Source organism: Wolffia australiana, chromosome 19 (genome assembly GCF_029677425.1).
Source record: "Wolffia australiana isolate 7733 chromosome 19, ASM2967742v1".
Classification (NCBI taxonomy): Eukaryota; Viridiplantae; Streptophyta; class Magnoliopsida; order Alismatales; family Araceae; genus Wolffia; species Wolffia australiana.
This window is the reverse complement of record NC_135853.1, coordinates 8990001-9005506: the sequence shown is the minus strand read 5'-3', so window position 1 is coordinate 9005506 and position 15506 is coordinate 8990001. Positions and strand designations below refer to the sequence as shown.

Below are 15506 nucleotides of genomic sequence, written 5' to 3'. Positions count from 1 at the left end.
GGTTTAATTAAAATTAGCCAAAATTTGTTAGTCTAGATTAGATGTGATGAAACATAAAACACAAAATTCACCCGTGACAAAATTAGAATGATTTCATTCTAAAAGCTAGATGCTGAAATCATTGCATAAATACATCAAAATTTAGTCTTCTATCTGGATGTGTTTATAAAACAAAAAAGGGGCTTTTTACCTCCTCAAAGCTTATTGCTGTACATCAGATTATATGGCTAATCTTCTTGCTGAGTTGCTTTTGAAGTGGTGCGTCAACTGAGAGCCAATTTGTCACCCAACTCCTTGTGATAAACTTTGATTAGTCCGGTATTATCATCTGTCCTAAGTTTTTTGCTCAAGACGGCTTTATAGTGATCGTCCTCGTCTTCCAAGCTTCGGAAACTGTTTACCTGTCATACATCCCAGAGGAAAAAAAATCATTAGAGGAGCTGATTTCGTTAGAATAGCTACCACATCTGCATAAACCTTGGAAATAAATCTTTATTTATTCAGTGACAACGATGACGATAATTGAACGATGATGATGACAAATCATCCTCATCATCCGAGCCCAGTCATGGATGATGCCTACGAGATTCAGGGATGACGAAGTCGACGACAAATTCATCATCACCCGCCAACCCTAGTTTTGGCGCGGATGACAAATGTTATCGTCGTCATCATCTGGTTATGTATAATCGTCATCATCATTGTCATCCATCGGTTCATGACGATGCATTAGATGACAAGTATTAGATGATGAATGTCCTTGTCACTATCATCCAGTTTCATATAATCGTCATCATCATTGTCATCCATCGGTTGATGATGCATTCATCATCATCATCATCATCATCAATGGTCCAAGCCCAAACATGAAGGATGATAAAGATTTGGGGATGATGATGATGATGACAAATTCATTAGTCCGTGAACCAGATACCCAATCTTCATGCAGATATGGAGTGAGATGACTAATTCAATATACATCATGAACATCATCAGAAAATTCCATTACACCTAATTTCTGCGAGTATTCACAGATATAAAGATTTATATCAATTTTACGTCCAAGAAGACGTGTCTCGATAAGATGAAAAACATTAATTCATGCAGAGTGATAAAATTCATACATTTTGTCTGGATGAGTGAATTAAAGTATCCATCAAATGCATAAGCAAACCGGATGAAATTTAAGAGTAAAATATTAAAGTTACAAGTTACCTGTTTCTGAAATGACTCGAATTCATCGGAGCTCAGCGATCCGTCGCTGTTTGAGTCTAGAACCTGCATCAGCTTGACCGCATCGTCTCCTGTCGCTCCAAGCTCCTTCATCACGTCTGTGAGCTCTTCTAAGCTGATCCTACCATCGCCGTTTGTGTCAAGAAGGTGAAAGATCCGATCTTTGTTAGCACCATCAATCCCCATTTTCTCTTTTATATTTTCAGGATCTTTGAGGCGTAGGGCTGCGAGCTCGGCCGCAGCCATCATTATAGCTTTCAATCGCTTTGCCTGAACGACCCCCCATAAAAGAACATGTACATGTAAGAAGAAAATTAACCAAATAAAGTAGGCATTCTGATTTCTGTAATTTTAGTAGTGCTTCTATTACGTTTTCCTCGTGGGTTTTGATCGATCTTATCTTTTGATCAGATTCAAAAAAATTGATTGATCCATTGATATCTCAGACCGCCCACCCTTAAATCATAATCGGGTTCAGAGATCAATCATATCTATCTATTCATCTGATCTTGATCTGATCGATCTGATTGATGAGATCGCGGCCAATGGATCAGATTCAATTTGATCCAGCCGCCTCTTGTTTTGAATTATGATCAAAGACTGAAAGTCTCTCATCGATGCAATGCTGTTAAAATCAGATCAAGGATAAACTGATGTTGTCTCTTTGATCGAATCAGATCTAATTGCCGACCTTTTTCTCAAATTATGATCCAAGATTGAAAGGGTCTCATCAATGCAGTTGATGAGATCAGATCCAATCCGATCCCTTTCAGTTGAATTATGGACTCCGATTGAAAGTGCCGAATCGGTGAAAAGCAGTTGAAATAAGTTCAGGGTAGGTCAATCCAATCTTTTAATCAGATCAGATGCAGTCCAATTTGATTGATAATCCAATCCAGTCCGTTTCCATTTGGACGGATCTCATCAGTGCAATGCAGTTGGAAGTTAGTTCATGGGTAGATTATTCAGGAAACTTTGGTTAAAATAATCATGCAAATAAGTGGAAGGCATGCATACCTCAGAGGGATCTGTGAGCCCACCTTTGTACAATGAATGGGAAGCAGGTCCACCATTGGCCATGAAATCCATTTCTCTTGTGCGGATTTGAACCTCCATAGGCAATATTTTACCATGATCATCATCATCATCATCATCATCATTATCATTACCGCTGACGTCGACAGTCATATGCAGGCTGCGATACCCATTTGGCTTCGGTCTGGCAATGTAGTCTTTCGTCCTCGACGATATCTCTCTCCACAGAGATTTGACAATCTCTTGAGCCTTATAACACACTCTCTTATCCATCTCTGCCGCGTCGTCTCCTTGCTTTGGGGACAATATCACCCTCAGCCCCAAAACATCGTGCACATCCTTGGGTCTTCGCCCGTCCTTGAGCAGCTTCTTCATCGTGCTGAACCGGCTCTTGCGCCGGCCCTCGATCGCGATATCATCCACCAAGCTTGATAACTCCTCATCTCTTCTCAGATGATGAAGAAGATGATCTCTGTAGGTAATTATGGAAGATCTCCCAAGTTCATGGGATCTCAGCCATTGATCCACAGAGTGGTATGAATGTGGGAACAGATGCTGAAAGGAGAGGTCTTCAAGCTCCAAAGACAAAGCCGTGGCTCCGATGGTGTGTGCTAAAGGCGCATGGATCTTCAACACTTCCAAGGAGATTCTCTGCTGGTGGTGCTTGGGGAGGTACCCAATATGCCTCATCCTGTCGAGCTTTAACACGAGCTCGAGAACGATTGCTCGGATGTCGTAGTAGGATAGACAGAACTTCCTCAGAGCGGCGGCGCTCTCGTCGTCGAGGGTGTCCACCTTGGATCGGACTTTCCTCATCCTCAAGCTCTCATGGAGGAGATGAGAGATCCCCGAGCCGACCTGGCTCTGCACGTCGAGCAGGCTCATCGCTCGAACTTCTAGAATCACTCTCATGATTCCGGCAGAGATCACCTCTGCATCCATCTGTAAGAGGAATCCAAGATTCTGTCAGATTCCAGACCATACTTCATTTCTTCTCACAAGGATTAAGATGGTGACGAATCAACATCGATTCCAATGATAAATCATCGTCCTCGTCACTCGTCCCTCAGGTGATGAAAATGGGGATTCTGGTTTGGCATGTCCCGTAGCCATTCACATGTGACGTCGAGGTTGGTTGACGGTTAGCCCGACGTCAATGTCAACTTGGGCGGTTGATAGTCTTTGCCTATCACAGATGACGATAACAAGCAGTCGATGAGTTTAGTCTTAGCTATCAACAGAAGCTACCTGAAGATAGTGTTTGCCACTGCCAATAAATAATGGCAAGAGGGCAATGATGTGTCTTCATTGCCCCCTTCATTCGTCCTCGCCAGAAAGACGATGACGAACCATACTTCGTCTTCATGTCTCGTCCTCAAGTGATGATGAAAATGACGACTCAGGTTTGGCATATCCCGACGACATTGACTTGCGACATTGAGGTTGGTTGCCATCACCAATGACCATGGCGAGAGGGCGATGAAGAGGCTTCGTTGTTCACTTCGTTCGTCCTCGCCAGGATGACAATGACAAGTCATAATTCATCTTCGTCACTCGTCCTCAGGCGATGATGAAAATGACGATTGTGGGTTCTTCATAACCCCAAGACATCGACTTCTTACATTGAGGTTGGTTGACGGTTCGTCAGGTTAGTCGACCTCAACTAGAGGTGTTGATCTTAACCGAGAATTTAACAAACATTGATGGCAAACACTAAAAATACGCCAACCACCCTTAAATTGGTTGACGAAATAGCCATCATCTTTGTCACTCATCCTCAGGTAGGATGAAGATGACAATGACGAGTGACTGAACTAGGGGTCTGTGAGTGACGGTGACGGATGACGAATTAGTCGTGATGGGGACGTGACGGTGACGGGTTGCCTCGGTCACGTGACGTGACGTGACGGAACGGCCGTCACGGATGACATATTAAATCATTATTTTTTAGGCTTATCGACGGCCGAGATTTCGCCACGTGGCGTCGCTATTTCAATTTCTTTGCATTTCACACAGAAGTCCCTGTTTTTTGCCAGTAAACCGACCGCGCCTATAAATAATTGGAGATATACCCTCCGATTCTCTATCCTCCAAATTTAAAAAATATTTTTTAGGGTTTTTTTCTCGTCTCCGGTGATGGCGACGCCGTCTGATGATGGGAACGTGACGGGACGCCGCACGGAGGGATGCGTGACGGTACCGAGACGGTTTTTTCTCCATATACTGGGAAACGTGACAGTGACGTGACGAAAGTTTCGTCATGTCACCTACCGTCACGTTTCATCACCCGCTCCGTCACGTCCGGGGTGGTGACGTGACGAAAGTTGTCACATCACCGTCCGTCACATTTCATCATCCGTTCCATCACGTCCGGGGTGGTGATGTGACAGAAGTTTTGTCACGTCAACGTCAGTCACGTTTTGTCAGCTGTTCCATCACATCCGGGGCGGTGACGTGACAAAAGTTTTGTCACCCCGTCTGTCACGTTTCATCATCCGTTCCATCACGTCTGGGGTGGTGACGTGACAGAAGTTTTGTCACGTCACTGTCAATCACGTTTCGTCATTCGTTCCATCACATCCGGGGTGGTGACGTGACGAAAGTTTTGCCACTTCACCCTGTCTGTCATGTTTCGACATTGGTTCCATCACGTCCCGGGTGGTGACATGACGAAAGTTTTGTAACGTCACCGTCCGTTACGTTTCGTCATCCGTTCCGTCAAGTCTTGGACGTGCCGTTCCCTATGGGCTGCAGACAGTACCTGAAGATCAGCAAGAGTGCAGGCAATGGCCAGGGCTCTGGAGAGAGGGGGACGGCCATCGGGGCCTCCTGGCATTTGGCGGAGGAGAGGGATGGAGAGGGTGAGACATCTGAAGAGGAGCTGAGTAGAGAATGTAGATAGGGCCGTCGTCCCCATTCGTTCAGTAAGCTCGTTGAAGACTCCCACCAGCTCGGCCACCATCTTGCCTCCCGGCTGCTCCACCAGCGGAGCCCCGGCCTCGGATCGGACGGCAACGAGTCTCCATCGCCTTTGATTTCGCCGCGGAATCGAGTCGCGGCGAATCGGGCGCTCGAAATCGTTCTTCCGTTTGGGGGATTTCGAACCGAGACGAATTTCCGGAGATTTGGAAGCGCTTGAACTGGAGATTGAGGTGCGATTGAGGCGAAGCCGTGGAGGAATTGGCGCTCCGAAGGACTTGGATGCCCTAGAATTGGAGATTGAGGTGTGATTGAAGCGGATCGGTGGAGGAATTGGCGCTCCGGAGGGCTTGGAAACCTTAGAACTGGATATTGAGCTGCGATTGAGGCGCACTTGTGGAGGAATTTCCGCTGCCAAGGCCTTGGAATCTCTAGAATTGGAGACTGGCAAGTGATCGAGGAGAATTCTAGAACGAATTGGTCGTCTGAGGGGATTGAAAACGTTGGAATTGGAGATTGAGGAGTGAATGAGGCGGATTCGCGGACGAATTGGCGCTCCGAAGGGCTTGGAAGCCCTATACTTGGAGATTGGCAAGTGATTGAGGTGAATCTGAGAGCAAATTGGACCTCCGAGGGGATTGAAACCGTTGGAATTGGAGATTGCGGAGTGAATGAGTCGAATTTGGGGAAAAATTGGCGTACCGAAGGGCTTGGAAACCCTAGAATTGGAGATTGGGGAGTGGCTGAGGCCGCCGGGAACCGCCATGGCCGATGCCGAGAAGCTCGAAACCGCAAGTATCTAAACAAGGGCATATTTATAGGCGCCGTTGGTCCACAGGAGCCACGTAGGAGTTACACGTGTCAAAATTCTAACGGATATTCTCGTGTGTGGCTCACATTTCATCTTCTCTCAATTGGGCCTGCCAAGTGAGAAGTAGGTATAGTTCTGGACCGTTAGGGATGTTCATCTCCTCCTACGTCCCAATTTTTAGAGTTTTGTCTAAATCGTCCATTCCAGGGTTCGTCCCGTCCCATTTTTTCCGTCCCCGTCCTGTCCCATCCGAAACGTCCCGTCCAATAAATTCTCGTCCCGTCTGACGTTCTGGGACGAAACAGGGCGTGCTTCAGCATTAGACCACTCAGAAATCAACACGTGGTACAGCTCTTGCGTCGGCTAGCTGGACCTGTCAGACTCATACTATACTCCCACAGGACGCAGAAACCGTCCCGTCCCCCGTCCAAGCCCCCAGACGGGACGGTTATTTTGTCCATGGACGCAGCAATCGTCCCGTCCGGGGACGGGCGGACGATTCTTCGTCCAGTCAGTCGTCCGAAGTCCTGGACGGGATGATTTTTTCGTCCACAGGCAAAATTACTGTCCCTGCACTGTAGAAGTAGGGTTTGACTGTGGGCTGAATTAGCTGTGGGTGGGGCCAATAGCCAATGGGCTGAATAAGCTGACTGGTCTAAGAGAAAGCTTAGGGTTTACGGTTGACTTTGTGTTGGGTAGACCTACTGTTCTAACCAGGGTTAGCTGAATCCAACTCCCTGATCGTCTAACCTGACCCAGGCCAGGAGTGCAGGTCCAGACCTGGTCAACTAAACTGACTAATGTCAGGGTAAACGTGATCATTCTGTTCTTTTTGTGCGAATTGTTCGTTCTGTTCGCTTATCCAAACAGAACAAAAATGGATTCGAACGGAACATCGCACAGACCCGTGTGTGGTTCTTTTGTTCGCTTTGTGCGAATTTTGTTCTAGTTTTGTGCGAATGTGCGAATTTGTGCGAATGTGCGATTTTTGTTCGTTTTAAAAAAAGAACAGAACAAAGAACAAGGCCCTGTGCGGTTCTTTTGTGCGAATTTTTTGTTTGTTTTAAACAAACAGAACAGAACAAAGTCTACACCCAAGCTAGGAGGGCAGGTCGTGGGCTGGGTCGACTAACCGGACCCACACCAGGAGGGCAGGTTATGGGGCGGGTCGACAAACCTGACTCATGCCGGGATGGCAGGTTGTGAGCCGGGTCGACAAACCTGACTCAGGCCAGGATGGCAGGTTGTGGGACGGGTTGACAAACCTGACTCAGGCCGGGATGGCAGATCGTGGGCTGGTTCGACAAACCTGATTCAGGCCGAGATGGCAGGTTGTGGGGTGGGTCGACTAACCTGACTCAGGCCAGGAAGGCAGATCGTGGGCTGGTTGGACTAACCTGACCCAAGCCAGGAGGGCGGTTGTGGGATTGGTCAACTAACCTCACCCGGGCCAGGAGGGCAGGTCGTGGGCCGGGTCGACTAACCTAACGCAGGCCAAGAGGGCAGGTTGTGGGCTGGTCGACTAACCTAACGCAGGCCAAAAGGGCAGGTTGTGGGCTGGTCGACTAACCTAACTCAGGCCAAGAGGGTAGGTCGTGGGCCGGGTTGACTAACGTGACTCAGGCCAAGATGGCAGGTTGTGGGCCGGGTTGGCTAACCTGGCTCAGGCCAAGATGGCAGGTTGTGGGCCGGGTTGGCTAACCTGGCTCAGGCTAGGAGGGCAGGTTGTGGGCGGGGTTGACTAACCTGGCTCAGGCCAGGAGGGGAGGTCGTGGGCCGGGTCAGCTAACCTCACACAGACCAGAAAGGCAGGTCATGGGCTGGGTTAATCTGGGGTTGGGACGCGTCAGCTAAACAGACATGTGATTTGTGTAAGTTGAAGAGGGTAGCTCTCCGGACCTGGCTACCCGATCCCGACCATGGTTAGCTGGACATATGACTATGTTTGGGCTTAGAATCAAGTCCTTGTGAATTGGCAGAGCCAGGAACTCTTATTTAATGACGTTAGGGACGATTGCTTCCATAACTGGCCAGAAAGACACCAAATTGTCCTTTTTATGCTTCAACTTTAGTGTAGATAGAAGGAGCTGGTATGGAAAAACCTAGTATAGAAGGTTCAAAATTGTGAATTGAGGTGGAGGGTTAACTTATGGATTGACTGAACCCAACATGGATTAACTGACCCCGGCCAATGAAAATGTGTCAATGAATAATAACCCATCTAAGAGTGCAATTCCTGGGGTCAGCTTGGCATTGGTTGGGTTGACCCTCTGTCTTGAGCTAGCCACATGATCTGAGCCAGGGCTAACTGACCCTGATCAGAACCAATTCTGAATTTGTTGAGGAAGGCAGTTTTGAAGATCTTTTTTTGAGGTGGAGGAATGCTGGGTCTTTTGTTTTTCTCCTGCATCGATGGGAGAAAAATATGAAAAAACTTGACATATCTTTTGGTTTTTCGTTTCTTGTCCCATTAGGAAAAAAAATGGTTGGCCTTGCTCTTTTTTCCAGTTTTGTTGTAAAATTGCAGGATGTTTTCATCTCCTAGTGCAAGTGCAAGATAAATTATTCGAGAGAAAAATGACAAACATATGTCTAACTAAATGATTTTTTTGCTACTCTTTCATAAGCAATAGTAGGCTATAGATTATTGCAATATACTCTTTTATAAGTTTAGTGTGGTCTAGATTGCTTGAGAGGGAGTGGGCTAGGGAGTGTTTATTTTTCTCTCTCTAATTCTTATTCCTTTGATTATTTGATCCCTTATAATGAAGTTGAAGACCAAACCAAATGAAATATGACATAATTTCGACTACGTACGAGTACTTCACAGTTGAGTCCAAATGTGTATTGTCGGGACAAAAGTTGTTGCTAAAAAATGCCTTAAACAATGATAAATTAATAAAGCTGGAGGACCTTTGACTGAATCAAGATTTGAATTTTCACATTGATCAATAATGTCAATCATCGGTGGATTAATGTTCTATTAATTTAATTAAACAAGGTTTAATTGGTGTGCTGAGAAAACCTCAAAAAATGCTGATCAGTATCTAAGCATACTTTCTTAACTGATAATCAGTGAAAATATAAACTTAAATAACTGGTTTTTATATTTTCAAAATCAGTACTATAGAAGTGATTCATCTCCTAATCATGGGAGGCTGCTAAATGCAAGATGAATCTTTTGGCACTATCATCCATACCTACAATCAATTGGGGTCACCATATCTCGTTTGCATGTCTCCTGGACTAGATGATGTATTGGGGTCCTGTGACAAACCCTAAAATGATTATGGGTTGAGGCTTGAATAGCTCTTTAGGCACCTTGTTCAGGCCTGGGAGTCAAGCTATGTTGGCAATCATGTTAGTTTCTGGATACAAGTTAGTTTCTAAATTTCTCATGATGGTCGTCCATCCACAGTGAGTTTCTTTAAGAAGAAATATACATAGATTATGAGGAAAAGGAGCATCTAAATAAATGGAGATATTTGGGATGGATAAATTAAAAGGATTTCATCAAAATCTGGGTATCTGATCGTATTTTTGCAGCACCATCTCTCATATTGCTTAGGTGATTGGTTTAAAAGGATTCCCTAATCTAACATGGATTGTTCACAATCATATGTGAAGTTCTTTTTTAACCAAAAATGTAATGACCATTGTAGTTTAGTAAAACATCGCTTCTGATTTGTCACCTAGAAACCAATATACTTTATTCAGGAAATTGTTGGTACTAAAAAGATCCTAAGCATCAGCTAGTAAAAATTATAGGTCAGAGAAGGAATGAGGAACCAATATACCATTTTCTTGCAGCCCCATGATAATTCAGGATGGATGACTTGGCAAGAAAGAGAAGACTGTGTTCCTCAGCAGCCCTTGATTCATAATTTCTGGTCCGACTCCTTGGTATATTTTTCTGATAGTCCCTTGGTTCGTATTCTTGCACAACCTTGTTTCAATTTTATGGACCAAGCTTCTAAATATGTCCCCTGATAAATGAAAACTTCTAAGGATAGGAAACCAAGAGTTTAAAGTTCGGGTCCATCAAAGCCGGGTTGCTCAGCCAATAAAGGCTTTATGGAAACTACGAGAACAAGATAAGAGATAGAGACATGATGATTCATTTTATCCCAAAGTTTTCCTAGAAAATATAGTGGCGAATGAATTACGATCTACTCTTTTAATCCGTGTGGTACTTTATAGAAGCCCACCACCACTACTTTACTTTAGGCGAGCCCCAGGCCTTGGTTGGATTTGACCCAATTCAAGATGGGAGGGAAAGATGGAATTGATTTCCCATCCATGTAAATATCTTCATCAAGTGTTCGATGTAACTGATGGATATTATGTGGCTGTCAAGCCAATTACACCACTATGTTTATTTAAGTTCATTGAATAAAATATTTACGTTCATTATTGTTCCGTGTGATGCTTATAATGAGGTCCATGAGTACGTGCAATGACTTAGTGAATTATGATGAGATCATAATACAGTGATCACTAGTCTTTAAACATGTATTCTAAATATTCCTATTCGATGGATAATTGAGACAGATATCAAATTATCCGGATAGAATAGCACTAGCAGATCCTACTTATACGATAAATATAATCGATTTTATGGCTATTAGTGTGGCTACACCAAGGACAAATAAGGGGGTTCTCTTTGGAAAAAGAGTTCACTGAGTTGATCCGTACAAATACCTGAATGGTATTATACCTAAATATCAATCAGGTTGATTCAAGTCATGGTTGTGTAAGTGGTCCACTAACTTGAGATACTAAGGACATTTCGTGAGTGGCCGACTACATTTTGACTATGACTTACGAGCCTCTAATCATGGGATTCAAATAAGTTATAGATTGGATGTAGTAAAAAGATTACAATGATGATTGAGTGGTCAAGGCGGGATCATCCGCCCTCAGGATAAGAGTAGATTTGACTCAAGGAAGACGATACCAAAAAATCCTTGGCCAAAAAATTCCCGTTACACATTAGTACTAATGAAATGATGGATAAGGGTTTAATGATACACCATACCCTAAGTCGTCAAAGAGTCTCGCGTAGATGATGTATTATACATATACGGCAACCGATCACGGTAAAAGTTTCAGGACAGAGTTTGAAACTACTCAGTATCTTCTAGAGCACGAGGTGTAGCTTGACACCCCACGGGCTGGAAACCTAACCTATTGATTGGGTTAAATTGATCCTTATTTAATTAATCTATATGTTAAATATAGTTAATTAATCAGGTTGGTCAATAAATGTTATTGGGCTTATAAACTAGAATGATACACAAGCGCAAGCTCATAAGGGCATTGGTGGATATAATTAACTTTATATGCTTTTTGAAAACAAACTTAAGTGAAATATAAAGAGGGAAGTGGTCTCATTTAAAGCACCCATGAAAGCCTAATTTGAGAGTCCCTCCGCTTCTCCATTCCCTTCTCCACTCATCCAAGGGAGACTGTCTTCATGGTGAGGTGGTGAGGAGAATAAAAGAGAGAGAGAGAGAGAGAGAGAGAGAGAGAGAGAGAGAGAGAGAGAGAGTGAGAGGGAGAGCGAGAGAGAGAGAGAGGGAGAGAGAGAGAGAGAGAGAGAGAGAGAGAGAGAGAGAGAGAGAGAGAGAGAGAGAGAGAGAGAGAGAGAGAGAGAGAGAGAGAGAGAGAGAGAGAGAGAGAGAGAGAGAGAGAGAGAGAGAGAGAGAGAGAGAGAGAGAGAGAGAGAGAGAGAGAGAGAGAGAGCGAGAGAGGGGGAGAGAGAGAGAGAGAGAGAGAGAGAGAGAGAGAGAGAGAGAGAGAGAGAGAGAGAGAGAGAGAGAGAGAGAGAGAGAGAGAGAGAGAGAGAGAGGGAGAGGGAGAGGCAGAGCGGGAAAGAAAGAAAGGGCCAAAGAGAAACAAGGCGCCGAAGGGAGATAAAGACCGCGCGAAAGAGAGGGAGAATGGAGTGACACAGAGAGAGAGAGCGAGGGAGCCATAGTAGCAGTTGAAAACGAAAGAAGGAGAGACAATGAAACAGAGCGAATGAATTGACTGAGAAAGCGAGATAAAGAGAGAGATGGATATAAAAAGAGAGAGAGAGGAGACAGAGAGAGGGAGAGAGAGCGAGAGAGAGAGAGAGAGAGAGAGAGAGAGAGAGAGAGCCGGACACAGAGAGAGAGAGACCAACATAGAGAGAGAGAGAGAGAGAGCACGACACAGAGAGAAAGAGAGAGCCCGCCAGAGAGGGAAGAGAAGAGAGACACACAGCAGGAGAGAGAGGGAGAGGGACGGCGAAAAAGATAAGCGAGGGAGAGGGGGGAGAGGGAGAAAGAAATAGAGTGACAGCGAAAGAGAACAGCGAGGGCGAGGAAGGAGAGAGAGCGAGAGATAGAGTGACGGCGAAAAAGATAAGCGAGGGCGACGGAGGAGAGGGAGCGAGAGATAGAGTGACGGCGAAAGAGATCAGCGAGGGCGAGGAAGGAGAGAGAGCGAGAGAGAGAGAGAGGGAGAGAGAGAGCGGGGGGGGGGGGGAGGGAGAGAGCGAGAGAGAGAGTGACGGCGAAAGAGATCAGCGAGGGCGAGGAAGGAGAGAGAGCGAGAGATAGAGTGACGGCGAAAGAGATCAGCGAGGGCGAGGAAGGAGAGCGAGAGAGAGCGAGAGAGAGACAGAGAGAAAGAGCGAGAGAGAGCGAGAGAGAGCGAGAGAGAGAGAGACAGAGAGAAAGAGCGAGAGAGAGCGAGAGAGAGCGAGAGAGAGAGAGACAGAGAGAAAGAGCGAGAGAGAGCGAGAGAGAGAGAGAGAGAGAGAGAGAGAGAGAGAGAGAGAGAGAGAGAGAGAGAGAGAGAGAGAGAGAGAGAGAGAGAAAGAGAGAGAGAGAGAGAGAGAGAAAAGAGAGAAAAGAGAGAGAGAGGAACCAGTAGAAAGATGGCGGAGCGAAAGACAAACACACCAGGAGAAGGAGAGAGCGTAAAAAGGATAGAGAGAGAGAGATGCGAAAGCGAATAATGGAAGAGGGAAGAGAAAGCGGGAGAAGGATCCATAGAGACCGGAACCAATGTGACTGAGAAAAGGAGAAAGAGAGAGATAGAGAGAAAGAGGGCGAGAGCGAGAGATGGAGAGTAGGCGATAGAAAGAAACAGGGAGAGAGGGGGAGAGAGAAAGAGGGAGGGAGAGCGAGAGAAAGGTAGAGAAAGGAGAAGGGTAATAGATGCGGGGAGAGAGATAGAATCAAAGAGAGGGAGAGAAGGGAAGAGAGAAAGAGGGAATGGTAGAGAGACAGAAACGGGGATAATCAGATAGGAGAGAAGGAAATTGGAGGGACAGAGTATCGGGCAGAAGCAAGTTCCAAGGAATTTGATAGACACGTGCAATAATTCTACATGATAACCGTTTTCTTGAATCCCCATGGAGATTCAGAATGGACGACTTGGCAAGAAGAGAAGCCTGTGTTCCTTGGCAGCCCTGACTCATAATCCTTAGTCAGACTCTTTGGTATCTTCTTCTGGTAGTCCCGTGGTTCGTATTATTGCACAACCTTGTTTCAATTTTCTTGACCAAACTGGGCGAAGGTAGATAAAGGCGCATAAATGAAAACTTCTAAGGGTACAAAACTGAGGGTTTAATGTTCGGGTCCGTCGGAGGCGGGTTGCTCAGCCGACGGAGGCTTTGAGGACACTGCGAGAACGAGATAAGAGAGAGAGACATGATGATTCATTTTATCCCAAAGTTTTCCCGAGATATTTTGTGGCGGATGAATTAGGATCTACTCTTTTAACTTATGTGGTGCTTTCTAGAGGCCTGCCACCAATAGTTTATTTAGGCGAGCCGCAGCCCGGGGGTGTGCTTCGCCCGATTCAAAATGGGCGGGGCAGATGGAACTGATTTCCCATCCACGTAAATATCTTCATCAAGTGTCGGATACGAGCTCGCGGAGGATGTCCTTAAATCGACTGCAGTGGTGTACCATCCATGGAGGCATGCTCTGTATAAGTTGATCAAGTGTCAGTCTCCTCTGTCCATGTCTGCCGACTGTTCAGGAAAGGAGAGGATCCATGTTGGATTTGTGCTCTCTTTGGTCAACCCCTTTATCTACCTTCTCCTAGTCTTTGTCGGCTTCTCGTTGCCAGTAACACTGTTGTTCCAATAAACTTTATCAATTCTTCATGGAATTCATTGGGACGGATTTTCAGTTGAAAGGAAGTGACTTACATCAGGATTTCACTCACGCGGAAAGAGTTTAGCCTGGATTATACTTCGTAAACATAACTCCGAATCAGCGCGTAGGTCCGGGAATTTCCTCCGGGGCGCCGCTAACACGGCAGTTATCCGGGTTATTTTTCCGGTATAAATGTACCGAATTAATACTCTATTGTACGTCCCACGGCCGTACACTAGGAAACACTGCACTGTTGGTCCTGGAATGTGCCGATTCTAGTGCGGTTTAGTAAAGTCGATACAAGAAATTGAAGCTGGTTGTGCTCAGGCCGATCTAAGTTAAGCGACGCGAGTTTGGCGCGAAGGATTTGCAAAATGTTAAATGTTTTCAGTAAAACTTTGAAGACGATTTGTGAACTAGAACGGAAAGAATCATTCTCTTCATGGGCGTCAAACTGAGTCGATGATGAAACCCATAAAACGCCGTCAGCCAACATGTCAGGGACCGCCAAAACGATGGCCAAAGGATAGTCTAGAGAAGGGCAGCAATTGACGACTTTGTTACGACAGAAATGGAAGACTAAGAGGCGCACGCCCGTGATTCTGGTATCTCCTTTTCTCCACTCCGCATCCATTTGTAGTGGGAAAATACGTCACGGCAGAACCGGGACGCTCGGCGGGTGGGAGAACAAGCGTCTCTTCCATAGTGCCCTCCAAGAAACACATGTATTTGGGGGGGGGGGGGGGACATTCCGCTCCTTCAAGCAAAACAAGGCACATCTGCATCGCGAGTCGGACGTGCTTAAATAACGAACCCTAAGATGAGGGTTACTTTGGTCTTGGGAGAGGACGACGGGGAGCAAAGCAGGAAAGAAGATTTGGAGTCCCTTATTTCCAGATGTCATGACGTGTGAGTTTCGGTCCCATTACGTTGACTTGAAAGGTAGGAAACATGAACTGCTGCGCACGCGCTGCGGAGCCGTAATGTAGGTGACAGGAAGGCCAGCAAGAGGCTTACAAAGGGCCGTGCACGTTCTTAAAGACCCATCCCCCGTCCGCCGGATAGGAGTAAGGAATTAAACGACGGCAAGGCGGGCAGTGATATGCCCAGCGCCCATGAGCGGGAGGGTACATTTTCCCACGTGCCCGTGAACCGATGTAATAAGATGAGACACAGCGAGACGTCGCACGCGTCTATAACACGATGCGCGTCGAAGACACGGTACGCGTCTAAAACACGATAGCAAGAATTCCTTTGGGAGGAGTTGGTGCAGGCGCAGAGCTCCCCTGCCCGGTGGGGGCCGGGGAGTCCAGAATTCACCCAGCCCTCTAGAAACAGAAGAGATCCCGCCGGAGGGCAGTGGGTACGAG

At 46.0% G+C, this 15506-nt stretch overlaps 1 protein-coding gene across 1 annotated transcript; it reads right to left on the bottom strand.

Annotated features, from left to right (window-relative positions):
- Positions 1-74: 74 nt before the first annotated feature.
- Positions 75-5982, bottom strand: CRSH (Ca2+-activated RelA/spot-like protein). Its single transcript, XM_078590375.1, has 4 exons — positions 5030-5982; positions 2251-3210; positions 1216-1503; positions 75-401 (listed from the first exon to the last, which is right to left on the bottom strand). The coding sequence occupies exons 1-4, from the start codon at positions 5951-5953 to the stop codon at positions 264-266; spliced, it is 2310 nt and encodes a 769-aa protein (XP_078446501.1). The 5' UTR covers positions 5954-5982; the 3' UTR covers positions 75-263.
- Positions 5983-15506: the final 9524 nt, after the last annotated feature.

What these genes read in the sequence shown, in the direction of transcription:
- CRSH (XM_078590375.1), bottom strand. Translation starts at nt 5,953, where the DNA reads ATGGCGGTTCCCGGCGGCCTCAGCCACTCCCCAATCTCCAATTCTAGG. An exon ending in GCACTCTTGCTGATCTTCAG is followed by an intron (nt 3,211 to 5,029) that starts GTACTGTCTGCA and finishes TTCCTCTTACAG; the next exon opens with ATGGATGCAGAGGTGATCTC. An exon ending in GGCTCACAGATCCCTCTGAG is followed by an intron (nt 1,504 to 2,250) that starts GTATGCATGCCT and finishes GGGGTCGTTCAG; the next exon opens with GCAAAGCGATTGAAAGCTAT.